The 14,357-nt window shown below is 38.2% G+C and overlaps 1 protein-coding gene across 1 annotated transcript in view; it reads left to right on the top strand.

Moving 5' to 3' along the window:
* INPP4B (inositol polyphosphate-4-phosphatase, type II, 105kDa) overlaps positions 1 to 14,357 on the top strand; it is a 297,867-nt gene that overhangs the window by 106,976 nt on the left and 176,534 nt on the right. Inside the window, exons 6-7 of the mRNA XM_010566942.1 lie at positions 9,220 to 9,338; positions 11,188 to 11,304. Coding sequence (XP_010565244.1) covers positions 9,220 to 9,338; positions 11,188 to 11,304 — 236 coding nt within the window. The remainder of the gene's footprint in view (positions 1 to 9,219; positions 9,339 to 11,187; positions 11,305 to 14,357) is intronic.

The following is a 14,357-nucleotide window of genomic DNA, read 5'->3' as shown; positions in this document are numbered from 1 at the left end:
TCTGGTATATTGGAGGGAGGAGTGCTTTGCTTCCTCTTTTTTGTAGAGGACTCTTTAGACAGAGACTCACTAGTCATTTTCAACATTTGACAGGCACCTATGCAACAGGAACCAATTGTGAATCAGTCTAGTGTTTAGTATCCTAATGGGGGTGGGGGATTAAAAAAAACCCCAACAGTACAATCATGCAGCTCATTAATACCCTGCCTACTTCTTTTAAAGGCCATGTTCTGCCTCATTTGAGCAGTACACATGGAGAGTACTACAGTGCTCAAACCTTTCTGCCATGCTCCCTTGGGTATTGTTTTTTTTAGGAATCTTTGTGAAATTGATCAACACTACATCACTTCCTCATCCTTCACTGGAGGCTCCATCCTTGGCATATGTGAAGGAAGGGAACACAAATCTTTTCAGACAAATGAGTCTTAAAGGATGTTCAGTTAGACAGTAGAGCAATAGCTTTGCTTGCAAGTCTAACTATTGGCAGTCTTTTCTTTTGTGAGTAACTATTGTTAATATAACTCCCTACTGCATATTGTCCTGGCACCTTCATCGTGATTGCCTTTACTATGTAACATTTTCACTTAAAGAAGAAATGAATAGTTTTATTCACTAGCAGTGTCTCATGGGCAACAGGGCTATGGCCACGTAGTCAATTAGCTTATAAATAATTAGAGAGCTGGCTCCAGAGAAGTTTGTGAAAGGGACTTCCTTAATGCAGCCTCTAAAACTGCACTATTGTTTAGATGTACTTGGTTAACATCAACTAGCTGGGGTGGTAATAGCAACATAGCTGTGGGACCCCAAAGTCTTGTCTGGGCTGTATGACATGTCAAAGAAGTGGGGTGGATCACTCCCTACAGAGGACTGGGCTCCTGTAGCTGGACTTCTAACCAGAGTAGCTCACTTACAGCTGCTCAAAGCAGCTGTACTGCAGTGAAGAAGCATCCTAAAAGAGTTCAGGTTGTGTAGAGTTCCTTCTGAAGTTTGTTGTCTGCTGTAGTTGCTGGACTGTGTTGCCTGATTGCTTTCCTTTATTTTGCAAGGGAAGCTTCTTTCCTCACCAAGCCTGAAAGTATGTTGTAAAGTTGTATGTGATGACATGGATTTGGAGTAAGGCTAAGCAACAGCTGAATTTTCTTTACGTGTCGGAGAAAAGGACTGTCTCTTTAGTGTTGTAAAGTAATACTGCACACTGAGGATCAAAACCACATAATGCTTCACTTGACAACTGGTATGGCAGTGTATAAATGCTTATGTCAAAGGAAGCAATGTATGCTGTTATAATAAAAACAGATGTGGCAGACTGAAAACTTTGAATTGGCACTTTTGTTTCTTTTCATCTTCTTGTGGTATTGCTGACATATTTTTGTACATTTATATCTGAAGGACGGACAAAGTTAGGAACCAGCAGAATATATTTTATTTATCCAATCTGAAATAAATTTTTACAGGTTCTAGATGTTTGCTATGATCTTATAGTATAAAGAAACTCATAGTTAAAAGAAGAAGGGAAGTCTGTGTACCGTTTGCTATTCCTCTAATTCTTCAGCTGGTACTTAAACTTGTAACCACTCTATTCTCAGGATAGTGAGAAATCTTTGAAAGAAATTACAGCAAGTTTACTTCTTTATTAGATACTTGATCTTGACAACATTGGGGAAAAGTGAAGGGGGAAATGGTATTTAGCTGTTTCCAGGAGATTTAAACCCTTTTGTGGTATTCTAAAATAGCAACAATATGAAAATAAATTACAGCCTTGGAATAACAGTATCAAAATCCATTTTGATATGAATATATTTTGGAGTGTAATAATATATAACAAGTTTTTGTAAGACTTCAGGCATGTTTTTGGTTTTTTTCTTTTTTTTTTTTCTTTCCTCATTTCTCTCACCAGAGAACTGAAGTCACCTTGCGGTCAGAGCATAAATACCATTAATAGGCAGTGCCATGAGCAGAATAGTTTTGGGCAAAAGGTAAAGAGGGTAATTGAGAATCTAGAGCAACAGCAAGCTCTCTGCTTTGCTCTCACTAGACTACTGCAGCATCTCAGAAAAACAGAGTTCTCTGTGCTGGTAGAGGCACAGCGTGCTCAGTAAAGAAATGCAGTGTTTTTTGGAAGTAGTAAATTTTTATAACTAAATATAGCACTACATGAAAAAGATACACAGAGACGCTTACATTCTCAGATATAGTTTCAAAAATTAAAGGAGTTTAAAAATATTGATCAAGAGCAGTTTGTTTCATAACTTAAGGAGCCAGCTGTTCTAAGCAAAGGTAGAAATTAATTTCCGTGACCTCGTTGCCATTGTGTAGCTTAAGTCTAGAGCACAGAGGTGGCAGAAGTCACTTATACACAATTGTAAATAAAGCTGGAGGAGCATGAGCATTAGCAGTGAATGTGCTGGAACAGATCGTCTAACATTAGCAATGGATTAATGCACTACCAAAATGTAAATTGCACTGAATGGATGGTTAACACATGTAACCGTGCATTCACTTCTGCAGTGGAAATATGCCTGTGAACTGTACGCTGATCCAGTCAGCCCCTTTCCTGAGACTCTTGCATCTATCATACTTAAACTCTATAAATAACTGGGGTTGTCCAGGCTGAAGAGCAAAGCTGCAATATGAAATAGGCCTGTTCTAACACGTCAGAAGAATTGAAACCCATGCTCAGGAAATGGCTATTATTGCTGCTGGTAATGGCAATGCAAAGTTACAGTCTAAGCCTTTTGCATTTATTTTACCTTCTTGGAGAAAGAAGGATGCAGTTTGAAAGTGCTCTGCTTAATGCTCTAGTCCAGCATGAGACTTTCAGTAAAACACAGAAGACACCCTAAAATTTCTTTAGTACTTCAAAACCCCAGGGTAGGCAGAACTTATTCTGAAATAGATCACTTCTGATTTTCACAGTGGTAATTCTAACCAGATTTATCACTTCATATGCAAATAGGATGATGAGTGCAGCTGGCATCTCAACTCCTGGGTATGATCATTTATCCCTACCCTTGATCAGCATACACCATTCTCCCCCAGCAGCACTCGTTGTATCTTACTTCAATGAATCCTAAATAATTGTGGTGTTTTAGCTGCAAATTAAGTGGGCAGTGATTGATGTTTTTCTGGACAACATATTGATATGTTACTTAGAGTGAGTACTGCTAATATTGGTGGTGTTTGTAGGGGTTTTTTTCCCAAACCTTTATTTGTAGAGATGTCATAAACATATCTTTCTTTATGCTTAATCTGATAATACTGCCCTGTCATCTCTTTCTCCTTGGACTCTTGGTAGAAGTTTTCTTCCCTCTGTTAATTACAGGCATCCCCTGAAGGATAGTAATTGTATTATGTATGTGGATTTCCTTGAGATATAACTAGGGTACTTTAGCAACCAGCTGTACATTCCAGAGAAGAGATATGTATTTTATTTTTATACAAGCCTCTCATCTCCAGAGACAGGAACAGTGATCTTGGACCTTTTTTTAGGTAAAAATGAGTGGATCTTTACTTATTTGTGTATGTGGTCCAAAAGTAGTCTTCTATTCTGTAGAGATTCTTTTCATTGCAGAGTTTGCCCAAGTCTGAGCATCTCTTTTAGTTACTAATGTTAATGAGTGTCCCTCCTAATACATACCTGTTTCATGACTATGTAACTGCGCCCTCATTTTGCGATAACGTGGATATTATAATTTCTATGGCTGCATCCTGTGATATTTAGTGTGTACAGTGAATTTTACTGCGAGTCTGCATTGCAAATTGTTGTGGGAGTAACTTCTCTGTTCTTTTGGTCCCTAGGTAGAGGTGTTCTTTACACACCAGCAAACTGAAGCATTCCTGCTGACACATGAATGGGACAACTAATTAGTAGTATTTATGATAAACCAATTAATAATATTTATTATGGAGCACTAGCTGGATGGGTGCTCATTAACACCATTCTGTGCTAATACCAATCCCCAAACATTTGTCTCATTTGCTTTCAGACATGTTTTGCCATGCAGAGAATGCATCGTTGTCCTGTTCACATTCCTCTCACAGTTGTATTTATGCTTCTAATTCAAAAGTATGGCCAAAGCTTTCCTGTATGTTCTGAAGTTGGATTATTCCTAAGCTTTTATGTGTGCCTGACTGAAGGTATTCTTTTCAGCAAGCTTGGTTAGTGCTGTGTGTTCAGCAGAGGCAGAAGCAGCGGTGATGTGCACTTTCTTCTCTTACGCCTCCCTACCCTCCTCAACACTCCCCCGGGGTGGAGGAAAGAAAACTGTGTACTGTTTAGTGTTCTGCATGTAGCGCAGCTCTGAATGTAGTGTTCTCTTATTTAATCTGTCCTTTTGCCCACTAAGGAATAGCTGCACCTCAGTTAATTAGTCTATCAAGACAGACTGTACATTATTATTTATAAACTAAGTTGCTTTGGGATAATAATGCTGCTGCAATGCCAATGAAATGAAAAAAAATTTTGAACATTATGTTCACATATGTGTGTGAGACACACAGGCTTCTCCCATGCCCCTTGTCTTCAGATACTACTAATTTTCTGTTCTGTTTTGACAGCATACAAAATAGTGTGCCCGGGAGACAACAGGGCTATGCTGGTTAATTCCTGTCCCTTGCCAGCCCCTTGGAATCTGTTTTGGTTTGGAAAATGGGAGGGAATGAGGCTGTGGGAAATGTCATTTCTGTCACTGGCTAGAGAAAAAGCTACCTCGCAAATTGCCATGTAGGTTAATACATGCATTGTGTGAATTCCTAGTCTGGGAAGACTTTCACCAATGTGCTGTAGTTTCCCCCACTAACAAAAATAAACATTATTAATTTCAATGCCATTTCCCAATTCTTGGGCTAGTCCTTGGCTTCCTTCCCAAACAACTCTGTGAACTCTGAGCTGGGAATGTCTTTCAGTCCCTCTGCCCCTGTCGTTTGTTCCAGCTACTGGATCTTTTTCAGTTCTGGGACATGCTGCATCTCCCCATTTTTCTGCCAGATTAATTTCTTCTGGCTCCAGTGGGCTTAGTGCTTGGAGCAGTGCTGAACACCTGGTCAGAATTGTTACAGTTTCTGGGAAGGTAGATGATGAATTTCCAGACTATATCTGCCTTGGTTTTTGTTTTATTTGTTTTCTCCCTTGTTATTGTTATATAGTCATTGAATTTTTTGGTCTTTCTCTCTGTGCTCTGTTCTTCCGTTCAGGTAACATTTTTAGAAAACTCTCCCTGATCCCATGAATTGGTCACTGAAACCATGAAGCAAGATTCTGCTGTGTTTACAGCATAGCCCAGTTTTGAGGAAACAGTAACCAGTCTTTCTTTTCTCTTGTCTTTACGTGTGCACACATGCACACGGAAGGATGAAGGGCACAGCCAGCATGTTAGTGCAGCGTAGAGAACAGTGAAATATTGAATGTGGCAGGACTTCAGAATCAAACATCTACTCATGCTGTTTGCGTTTACAGCACACGTGGGGTGTGTGCATCGTAGTGGTACTGGAATGTACAGGACAATGTATGGGCATGACTGATAGAAAAGGAGCGCTTGTTTACTGTCATTCATGTAAGAACAATATTATAGTTTTAATAGTAGAACAACAACAGTAGAGTAACTGAAACAACAATATTCTCTTTGTTTTTATTCTTTAGAAAAGAAGTGTTGAAGGATAACATTGATTAAATGTTATCTGTTTTAAGGCATTCTAAATAGTAAGACAGTTTTAAATGTAGACCACAGAACTTTGCAAAATACATAAGTATTTGTAAATGTATTCTAGAGTAGTTCTTTCTCCTTGCAGCCTTTCATCTTGCTCTACACATAGTGATAACTTTGCTGTCTTTCTTTCCTTCTTTTTCTTTCCTTAGTATGTAAAGGAGTTGTTTCTTCCGGCCATCTTAACTTTTTTCTTTGTTGATATAAAAGCATAAATTATTCCTAATGCAGTTCTTCCTTAAACGTTCATTGCACACTGATAGGCTTAGCAGAGATGGGATCACCAGGGGAATGGATGACTCAGGCTTTTACACACTGAGTCAACAGTCACAATGAGTAGATTCATATACTTTTGGCATGTAAGTACAAGCTGTCACTTCATTTCACTGAGTTTTGTTGATGAGTTTTTCCAGAATTAATTCAAGCATAGTGAAGTATTGAAAAATAATGCGACCTATGTATATGGTCTGCTTGGGCGTAGGTTATGATGGAAAGTGCATTGATGTTGTCACCTGCTTTCACTGTGTTACATTTGCAGTTAAGAAAACAGCCATAACATGCCTTTCGTGTTTGTCTTTTCATCAGTTTCTTTTTGAGTAGTCTGTCAATAATGCCCAACAGATGTGTTTAAATATATAACATATAGCTGGTATTTCACTTTCACAGCCGTGTAGTGTTTCACTTTGTCCAAAGAGTGTTGAGAAGACCTAAGATCTTCAGAGATACTGCTAGTACAGTAGTTCAAAGGGCAATAATGCAGTGTGGGGCTGTGGAACTTGCCAGGCTGTGAACAGGGTATAACAAACTTCTGTTCTTCGGCATCAGTTTAAAAGTAGCCCTTATGCTTTGTTAAGCATTTCAGTTGGGCTGTTTTTCAGGGAAGTGATGCACTGTGGCTCAAACTGACAAATTCTGTGTCACACCAAATCTTCAGTTCTCTGCCAGTGACAACCTTATTGAATATCCTCTCTGACTGAAAGGGTAGCTGTGAACAGCAGTAGCCCAATGTCATAATACAGACAAATAACTCTGTCATCAAAGTACATGCAGGTTCCATTTTATTTCATGTATCCTTCTGCATTGGGATCTCCCAAAGAGTTCTGATACTTTATGCTGATCCTCCCTATTGGAGATATGCAGATGATTTATCTTTATGTCAACTCTAGCCAATGAAATTCAAGATCATGTTGCTAAGCTGCCTTTTTACAGGAAAATGAGCTAATGACTGGATTGCCCTACTATCACAGGAATTAATTGTCTCCTATGCTCAGGTATCATCAAGGTGGTGACCACTTAGTGCAGATCTTCTTCCTATTGTTAAAGATTTATCAATAGGATAAAAGCCTGTGCTCTTGGCTGCTAAGAGAATTAGTCACATCTAATTAATGTATTTGAGATATCCCACAAGTAAATCAAACCATTATTTGTGGGGGATTTACCTCCATTCATCACGCACTAGTACTTTTTACAAAAGTTCAGCTGTAGGGTTCCTGCCAGAGTCACTGGTGGGGTTATGGGGGGCTTTATTTTTGTTTTTCCTAAGTTTCTGTCTCTTTCTGTTTTTCCCTTCTGGTATATTCCGCTCATCTTTGGAGGTCCATTGAATTGTGAGCTGGCTAGCCTTCCTTTGTGGTGGGTGTGAAAAACTTGACTATATCTGTCAGTGTTCCAACTCCCTGTAGTGAACATGAGCCCTCTTGCCATTCCTCTGAAACTGTGCTTTACTCTGCTATATGCTAAAAACATGATTATAAAGTGGAACATTTAAGGATTGGGTGGTGGCATAAGATAAGGGTTTGTGGGGGGAAATGGCTGTATCTGGAAATTTCAATGATCTGATACTGCGTCTGTGGTCAGCTTTAGAGAGGATATAGTTCAAATAGGTAGGTGTCTGCCCAATATTTTGTGCTTTACTAACTGCTTTTCAGTAAATCTACTCATATAAATCTTCAGGTCATATCAAGTAGTGCTAACATTTAGAGTCGTTTCAATAACGCGGTGAGCCTTAGTAGCAAGGAATTGCTGGCTTGCTATTTGAGTCTGGCGCTGTTATATCAGCTGTTACATAAAGACTTCATCATGCACAAACTTTATTCTTACCCCACTTTTACCACCAAATTACGATAGAGTAAGTTTGAGACTGTCTACCAAGAGATTTCATTGGCAATTCGGGCTAAGGCAAAAACTTCAAAATATTCTGTGAAGGTTAGATTTAATTGTTTCCTTGTTCCCTTTTAACTGTTACGGAAGAGTGGTAAAAAAGCTTCAGCTAGTTTTCCTTTTATTTCCTCAAGCAGCAGGTCCAAGCCCAAAGAAAAAGAAGTATAAACCAAGCTGCGTTTGCCTTTTGTATGTAGCAGAGCTTTCCTTGCCTTGGCTTCTCATCAGACCAGGTTTGCTTGCTGTGAGGATAATCTGACTCACCTTTTCAAATGTTAAAGGTCAGCTGCACTTGAGGAAGCTCCCAGTTGGCAGTGACTGCTAGAAAATGTCCTCAGCTCTTTCTTGACAATTAGCCTCTCCAAAACCGTAGGCTTTTCTTTTCTTCCCTCAGGCTTCTAAGATCCCAGTGCAGTTTGATGCACTGCAGAAAAGGCTGGGTAGATCCTATCACAGTATTCACTGTTGCATATTCCTTATTGAAGAACGTAAGGTGGATGGGATTTGCATTTGAGCCAATGCATGCCCCATTAGTCCACATCCCTTCTGCAGAGCAGCTAATGGTGCATTGTTTCTTTCCTCCTCCTTTTCTTTTTTCTTTGGTGCTTTCATCCTTTTGGTTAGAAGGCATCAGGCGTGTTATTCTAAAGAGTGAACTCAGTCACCTGCATGACTCTGAGCCCAGGATAAAAATGAATTATTAAACAAGAACTGAATTTCTCTATATTAGGTTGAATGAGTTTTAATAATGATGTCATATAGCCAGAATACAATTATTCTTCTCATTTATATGCCAGTCACTGACAAAAGAATTGGTTATTTTGCTGTCTGCTTTTGGGTATGTAGATTTTTACTTGATTATTAATTCTACTAAAAAGTTCATAATGTAGTATCAGACTATATAAACTAACCTAATCACTGATAGCATTTAACTGGCTTAGAATGTGTTTAAAATGGTCACGTACTGTGAAAATTGTCAGACAAGAGATGATCAAATTAGGCTGCTACGAGAGATTTCGTGGCAAATTAAATGAGTGCTTATGTAAAATTACCTACCATTGCAGTGTGTGTGTGCATATGCGCACGCACATTCATATACTGGAGCTGATGAGCCTCTGGCAGGGAGGTTTGCAGAAGCTGCAAGTATTTTTAGTGGAAACGAAATCTCAGTTCAGTTCTGCAGCATGTGACTTCCTATTTCTGCAAGTTACTTCCAAGGGACTTCCTGTGTTAAATCGACTTGTCTCTAAAGATTTAATCTGGAGCCGGAGTGTAGTCTGCTTTGTCCTGTGCCTGTGACAGCCTCTTCCCAGAGTTTTCTTTTAAGTATTTTATTTTTATTTTGTACTGTCTCCAGCATGCAAGGATCTAGTGGCTGCTACCCGTGATCGGAAGCTGAATACGTTTATACAAGTCTCGGTGGTACATCCAGCAGAGCACATTTTGACGAGGTATTCAAGCACTGAAATCGTGGAGGTGAGAGTCTCTTATTCAATTAACATGTTGACTAATGAATTGCTCATTTCTTCCTTAGCAAGTGAATGAGAAATAAAACAAGTTAGTGCATAGTCTTAGGTGAGACAAGCACACTCTGGCAGTTAGTAAAGCATACCTTAGAGTGTTCTGTAGTTCTTGGCATTTAACCAGGATAAACAGTTAGAAATGAACTTGGCTTTTCATGAAAGCTCTGTTGTTCCAAGTAGAGGCGTAGAGAATACTCTGGTTCTCCAAACGTAGGTCTAGGATGAAACAGGGAATAGTTGCTCTCCTGAAAGGACAAGGCAATGCAAAGTAAAACTAAATTAAGAGTACAGTGAGTTTGTAAAGTATTTTTAAATTACAGAAGAACATAGGTGTATTATATGGTCTGTTATCCTATCTGTTTCTTGTTCTATTTTTTCCACTGGAAAGCTGATGCTTTTGCAATTTGAAAAATATTAGCCTATTTCTATAATTAGGGAAAAGAGTGTGTGTATGAAACATCTGTGACTTTATATGAAATAATTAGTAACTTGCATCACATATTACAGCAAAAGTTGTCTGAGGCTGCTTTGCTAGTCTTTGCCTTGCCCTGTAAGCATCAAGCAAAAATAGTTCACGGAGAAAATTAAGTGTGAGCAGGCAGTGTAGGTGTAACTTTCTTAACTTATGGAGAGACTCATTAAGAAACAGGAAAGTCTTATTGTAAACACATACACGATTTTGCCAAAGACTTGCTTTAACTATTAAATACAATGAGAATATTTCATGAGCTCTTTGTGTGATCAGTTTCAACCAACTACTAATCAAATTGTTATGGTTTCAGCCATCAACCATCCTGAAACTGCTTAATTCAAATACCTCGTATCTGATAAGGATGTTTCATTGCAGACTATCTGGAATGATGTTGTGCAGAACATGGAATATATATATATGTATTTTCTTTTTCATAGAAGTTGATGCATTTCCTAACACAATGTCCCAGATCTGAATAAATCTCTGAATTTGTTGTGTCAAGGCTCTCAGCTTCATAGTCAAGCTTTGGGGGAGGGGGAGGCAGGGGCACAGAAAAGTTATTTTCTTCCAGAGAAATTGCATTTATTATGCAAAATCCTTTATTTAGTAGACAATTTAAGGATACTAGCCTGGTAATCTTTGGAAATTAAGTATAATTAAACATTAAGAAATTACAAACAACCTTTTATATGATTCATTTAATTGTTTGTATATCTGAAGCCATGATATAGTTACTTCTGTGTACAGCTTTTGGATATAATCATAATGTTACAAAGCACAGGAATGTTATCTTACTCCACTACTGCCTCAAGAGGGGTATTAGAATCCCCTCCCCACAAATCAGTATCCCTAATGTAATACAGGGAGTCTCTATAGCATTTCTATAGACATTTTATTGCAACCTAATGAAGATCTCTTTTGTGTGTGTGCGTGTGTGTGTTATATCCTTAGTTCATTTAAATTAATATGAAATTGCAGTACTTTCAGAAAGTATCGTGGAATAAAGAAAGGGATTATTTATTACAGGTTGTATTCCAAATACTGGTACCTGGTGGCTGAGCTGTTTAAAAGCATGTTGCTAGGCTCTGTTTCAGAAGAACTTAGTACCTTTTCCAGTTAAAAAACTTTCCAGAAATTTTTTTGAAATTTTCCTGACAAAGTTTTAAAGTTGTCCAGTTTTCTTACTGATTAGTTAATACTTAGCTGTTCACGTATCTCTGCTGTAGAAAGCTAACTTCTTTTAAAGAGTCCACAGTTTCTGTACATCCATAATGGCATACTACATGTTGCACAGCTGTTACCTTACTGAATGTTTACTCGTGTTACATAGGGTACAAGAGATCCACTGTTTTTGACTGGTGTGACATTCCCACCGGAATACCCCATCTATGAGGAGACTAAAATAAAACTAACAGTCTATGATGTCAAAGATAAATCTCAAGACACGGTAAGTGCTTTGCTTTATTTCTTGCATAAATCTTACCGAGGATTAAGTTTCTCACCACGTTCTTCTTTAGCTCTCTTTAGCAAGTTTGCAAATTGGGGAAACAGGTTTATGTAGAATTGGTTTTGCTCTTCTCTTATACCTAAAATGTACTTTATTTTTTGTTGTTAAATTAGAGTATAGAGAAAGAGATCCATGCACTTAAGATGGACCCTTTGCTATTGTTTAATTAGTTACATGAATCAGCACAGGTATTCCTGGCAAATTAAAGATTACTCTTGTGTGCTTTTTGATAGCAGAGAACATATGGAATAGACTGAGTTAACATCGCTGTGAATAGTTTTTCAGAAATATGTTTCTGATAATATTTTATTTATATGCTCAAACCAGGATGATAATAGAGCCTGTAACCTGATGTTTGAGAGGGATAATTATATTTTATTTTAAATTCTTGTGTGGTGATACATGCAGGTCTCCTGTGGCTGCTACTATTATTGATTTGTAAGGGTCCGAGATCATCTGTGTCACTGCTAAAAGTGAATCATTTTGGGTTCTAATGTTGTACGCTTTTGGTTACACTGTCAGCTTTTTACGCTGAGAAACAGTTACTCACTTGAGATGATGTATGGAGGTCAGTGGGACTGTTTGAGTGATTTAACTGCCAAATATAGATGGTGAGTGCCGTTTTATGTGCTCCAGGTGATCTAAGACAGCCTTACAGAGCTAGAAGATATCATAGGACCTATGGGAGATCTGTGTTTTTCTTCTGTGGCAGCTGGAGTCCAGCTGAGAGTTTTCTCTTGGGCATCAAAAATAGTCTTTCACACCTGTATTTAATTAGCTGAATTGCTCTTTATATATCTGTAGTTGGCCCCTGGTATGCTTAAAGACCGTGCAAGCTCATGTCACGACTGTATATGTGTTAATTATCCCTAAGAAGGAAATTAAAGGCATACTTTACAACTTGAAAATGTCTTTGAACTGCTTACATGAGTAAAGTTATATGTTTAGAAGACTTCTGATTTTTTTTTTTTCAGGTAGAAAATAGTTGATATGTTTGGTTAAATTTTGGACCTTTGTGAGCAAACAGGTTGGATCTGTCTCCTCACTGTGTCCTTTAACAGGAATGTATTTTAGACATAGAATCTGGATTTCTTTCAGTTTATAGACTAAGGTATTTTTTCTGTTTAAGAATAACTGGGAAAGAGGCATGTACGCACATTTTCACAATGTGTATGTTTTAATTTTTGGTTATGGTTTAGACTACAGGGACTTAAAATGGGATCTGCTGTTTATTCAATAGACTTGCCACCCATGCACAGATACAGGAATTGTGTGAAAGGAATTTGACTTTGTCCTTTCCCTTCCAGTTTTTCTTGTGACTGACAGATGATGGAAAATAATATCCTATCTGTAAGCGAAAAAAGTGGACTTGATTCATAGAGCTGTCCCTGTACTAGTACTCTTCTAGTTGCAGACCTCTGTACTGCCTCTTACACAGGACAAGATGTAGCCTAGAGAATGAATGTAACTTGATAAGTTTTTGCAAAATTTTAAGAACTTTTTATAACTGTTCCTTACAATTGTAGTACAGGACTAGAGTGTCTCCTAGAGAATCCCATTAAGGTAGCTGATAAGTCACAAGAGAATACCTTTCTCTTTTGTCATACCAGTTGTGTAGTTCCTATGTAAAACATTCTAGATCTATAGTTTATAGTACCTTTTTGTAGGGGAAAATGTTAATCCCATCTCTGGTATGCATATATGTAGTCTTTTGTAATACTCAGGTGTTTTAAAACTGGATGTAGGTAAGAAAAAATTAAATAAGCTGTAAGATTTAAATCAATGTAGACTGCAGCACATGTGAATCACCCCGGGCCACCGAGGTTGCGACTTCATTTGCGGCAGTATTTGGACTTCTGTTTATATCCTAGAGTATCAGCAACCATAGAACAAATGGCTTGATTTTCTTTCCTCTAATTGGAAGCCATCACACTTTTCTATTAATTCAGGTGACTTCTTTGAGTCTGGAGGTGTATATAGATTCATAAAAGTCAGGTTTAAATGAGCTATAGCTTGATACCCTTACCAGCATAGCTGCAGTGGCACAGACTTCAATGCTTGCTTCATTAGCCAAGAAGTGGCATGTGTCCCTTTGGCAGTAAGCCTCTTCCAAGTGCTGTGGCTTCACAGTTCTGATTATCCAGGCTACAACAAAGCTGCCTTTCTTTTTCCTCAAAAACTGCCGCAACAGGTAGCCCTACCATTCGTCCAAGCAGACAGGTAATCCACTTGGGGGTGGAGGGGAATCCAAGGCTGTTAGGTATGCTCTGCTCTTCTAGGCTGTGCTTCCAGGCCACTCACCAGCTCATACAAGTGAGCTTTTGTGGCAGAATAAACCCTGGTCCTGACTGCAAAATATTTTGCAGAAATTGGGCAAAAAGCAACAGTAATAAGAATTCGTACACCATCAGGGCTATACTACTCCTAGTTGCTTCAGTTAACCAATTCAGAGTAGCTAATATCTCGTCACAAATATATACTTATTCTTTTCTCATTTCTCTTGTAATTAAAATGAAACTAAAGGAAGTGAATTCTGTGCATTAATTAAACTCAGCAGGATTTTACTGCTACAAATAGAAGACTGTAGAGAAGGTGGGGAAAGGGCAGTGGGTACATCACAGGGTAAAGTATTTTCTTGGTTTTTGCCTAAACCTGCCTCTGTTGATACAAGATAATTAGGTCTCATTTTCAAACCCAATGGATTTTTACTGTAATACAAAAATAATTAAATACTGCTTTGTTTGTGCACATAGGTCATAATGCTAAAGTGAAAGGGGATGCTCACCAGTGAGAGACAACCAGAATTTTTTTTGGCACTGCTGACATGCTACTTGTGCTGCTCTTTTTAAAAAGATTTAAAAATAACCTTGCAATGCTTGCATTCCTGTACCAGAAAGCAGATAGTTAACTTCACTCTTGCCTGTCATTTAACTTACATTATATAAGAAGTGCAGTTTAATTATATTAAAGTGCTGTGCAGCTGGTATCACATT

The sequence above is a fragment of the Haliaeetus leucocephalus genome, unplaced genomic scaffold (genome assembly GCF_000737465.1).
Source record: "Haliaeetus leucocephalus isolate CR32 unplaced genomic scaffold, Haliaeetus_leucocephalus-4.0 Scaffold220, whole genome shotgun sequence".
Lineage (NCBI taxonomy): Eukaryota > Metazoa > Chordata > Aves > Accipitriformes > Accipitridae > Haliaeetus > Haliaeetus leucocephalus.
The sequence above is the reverse complement of the archived record's forward strand: the minus strand, read 5'-3'. Positions and strand labels throughout refer to the sequence as shown.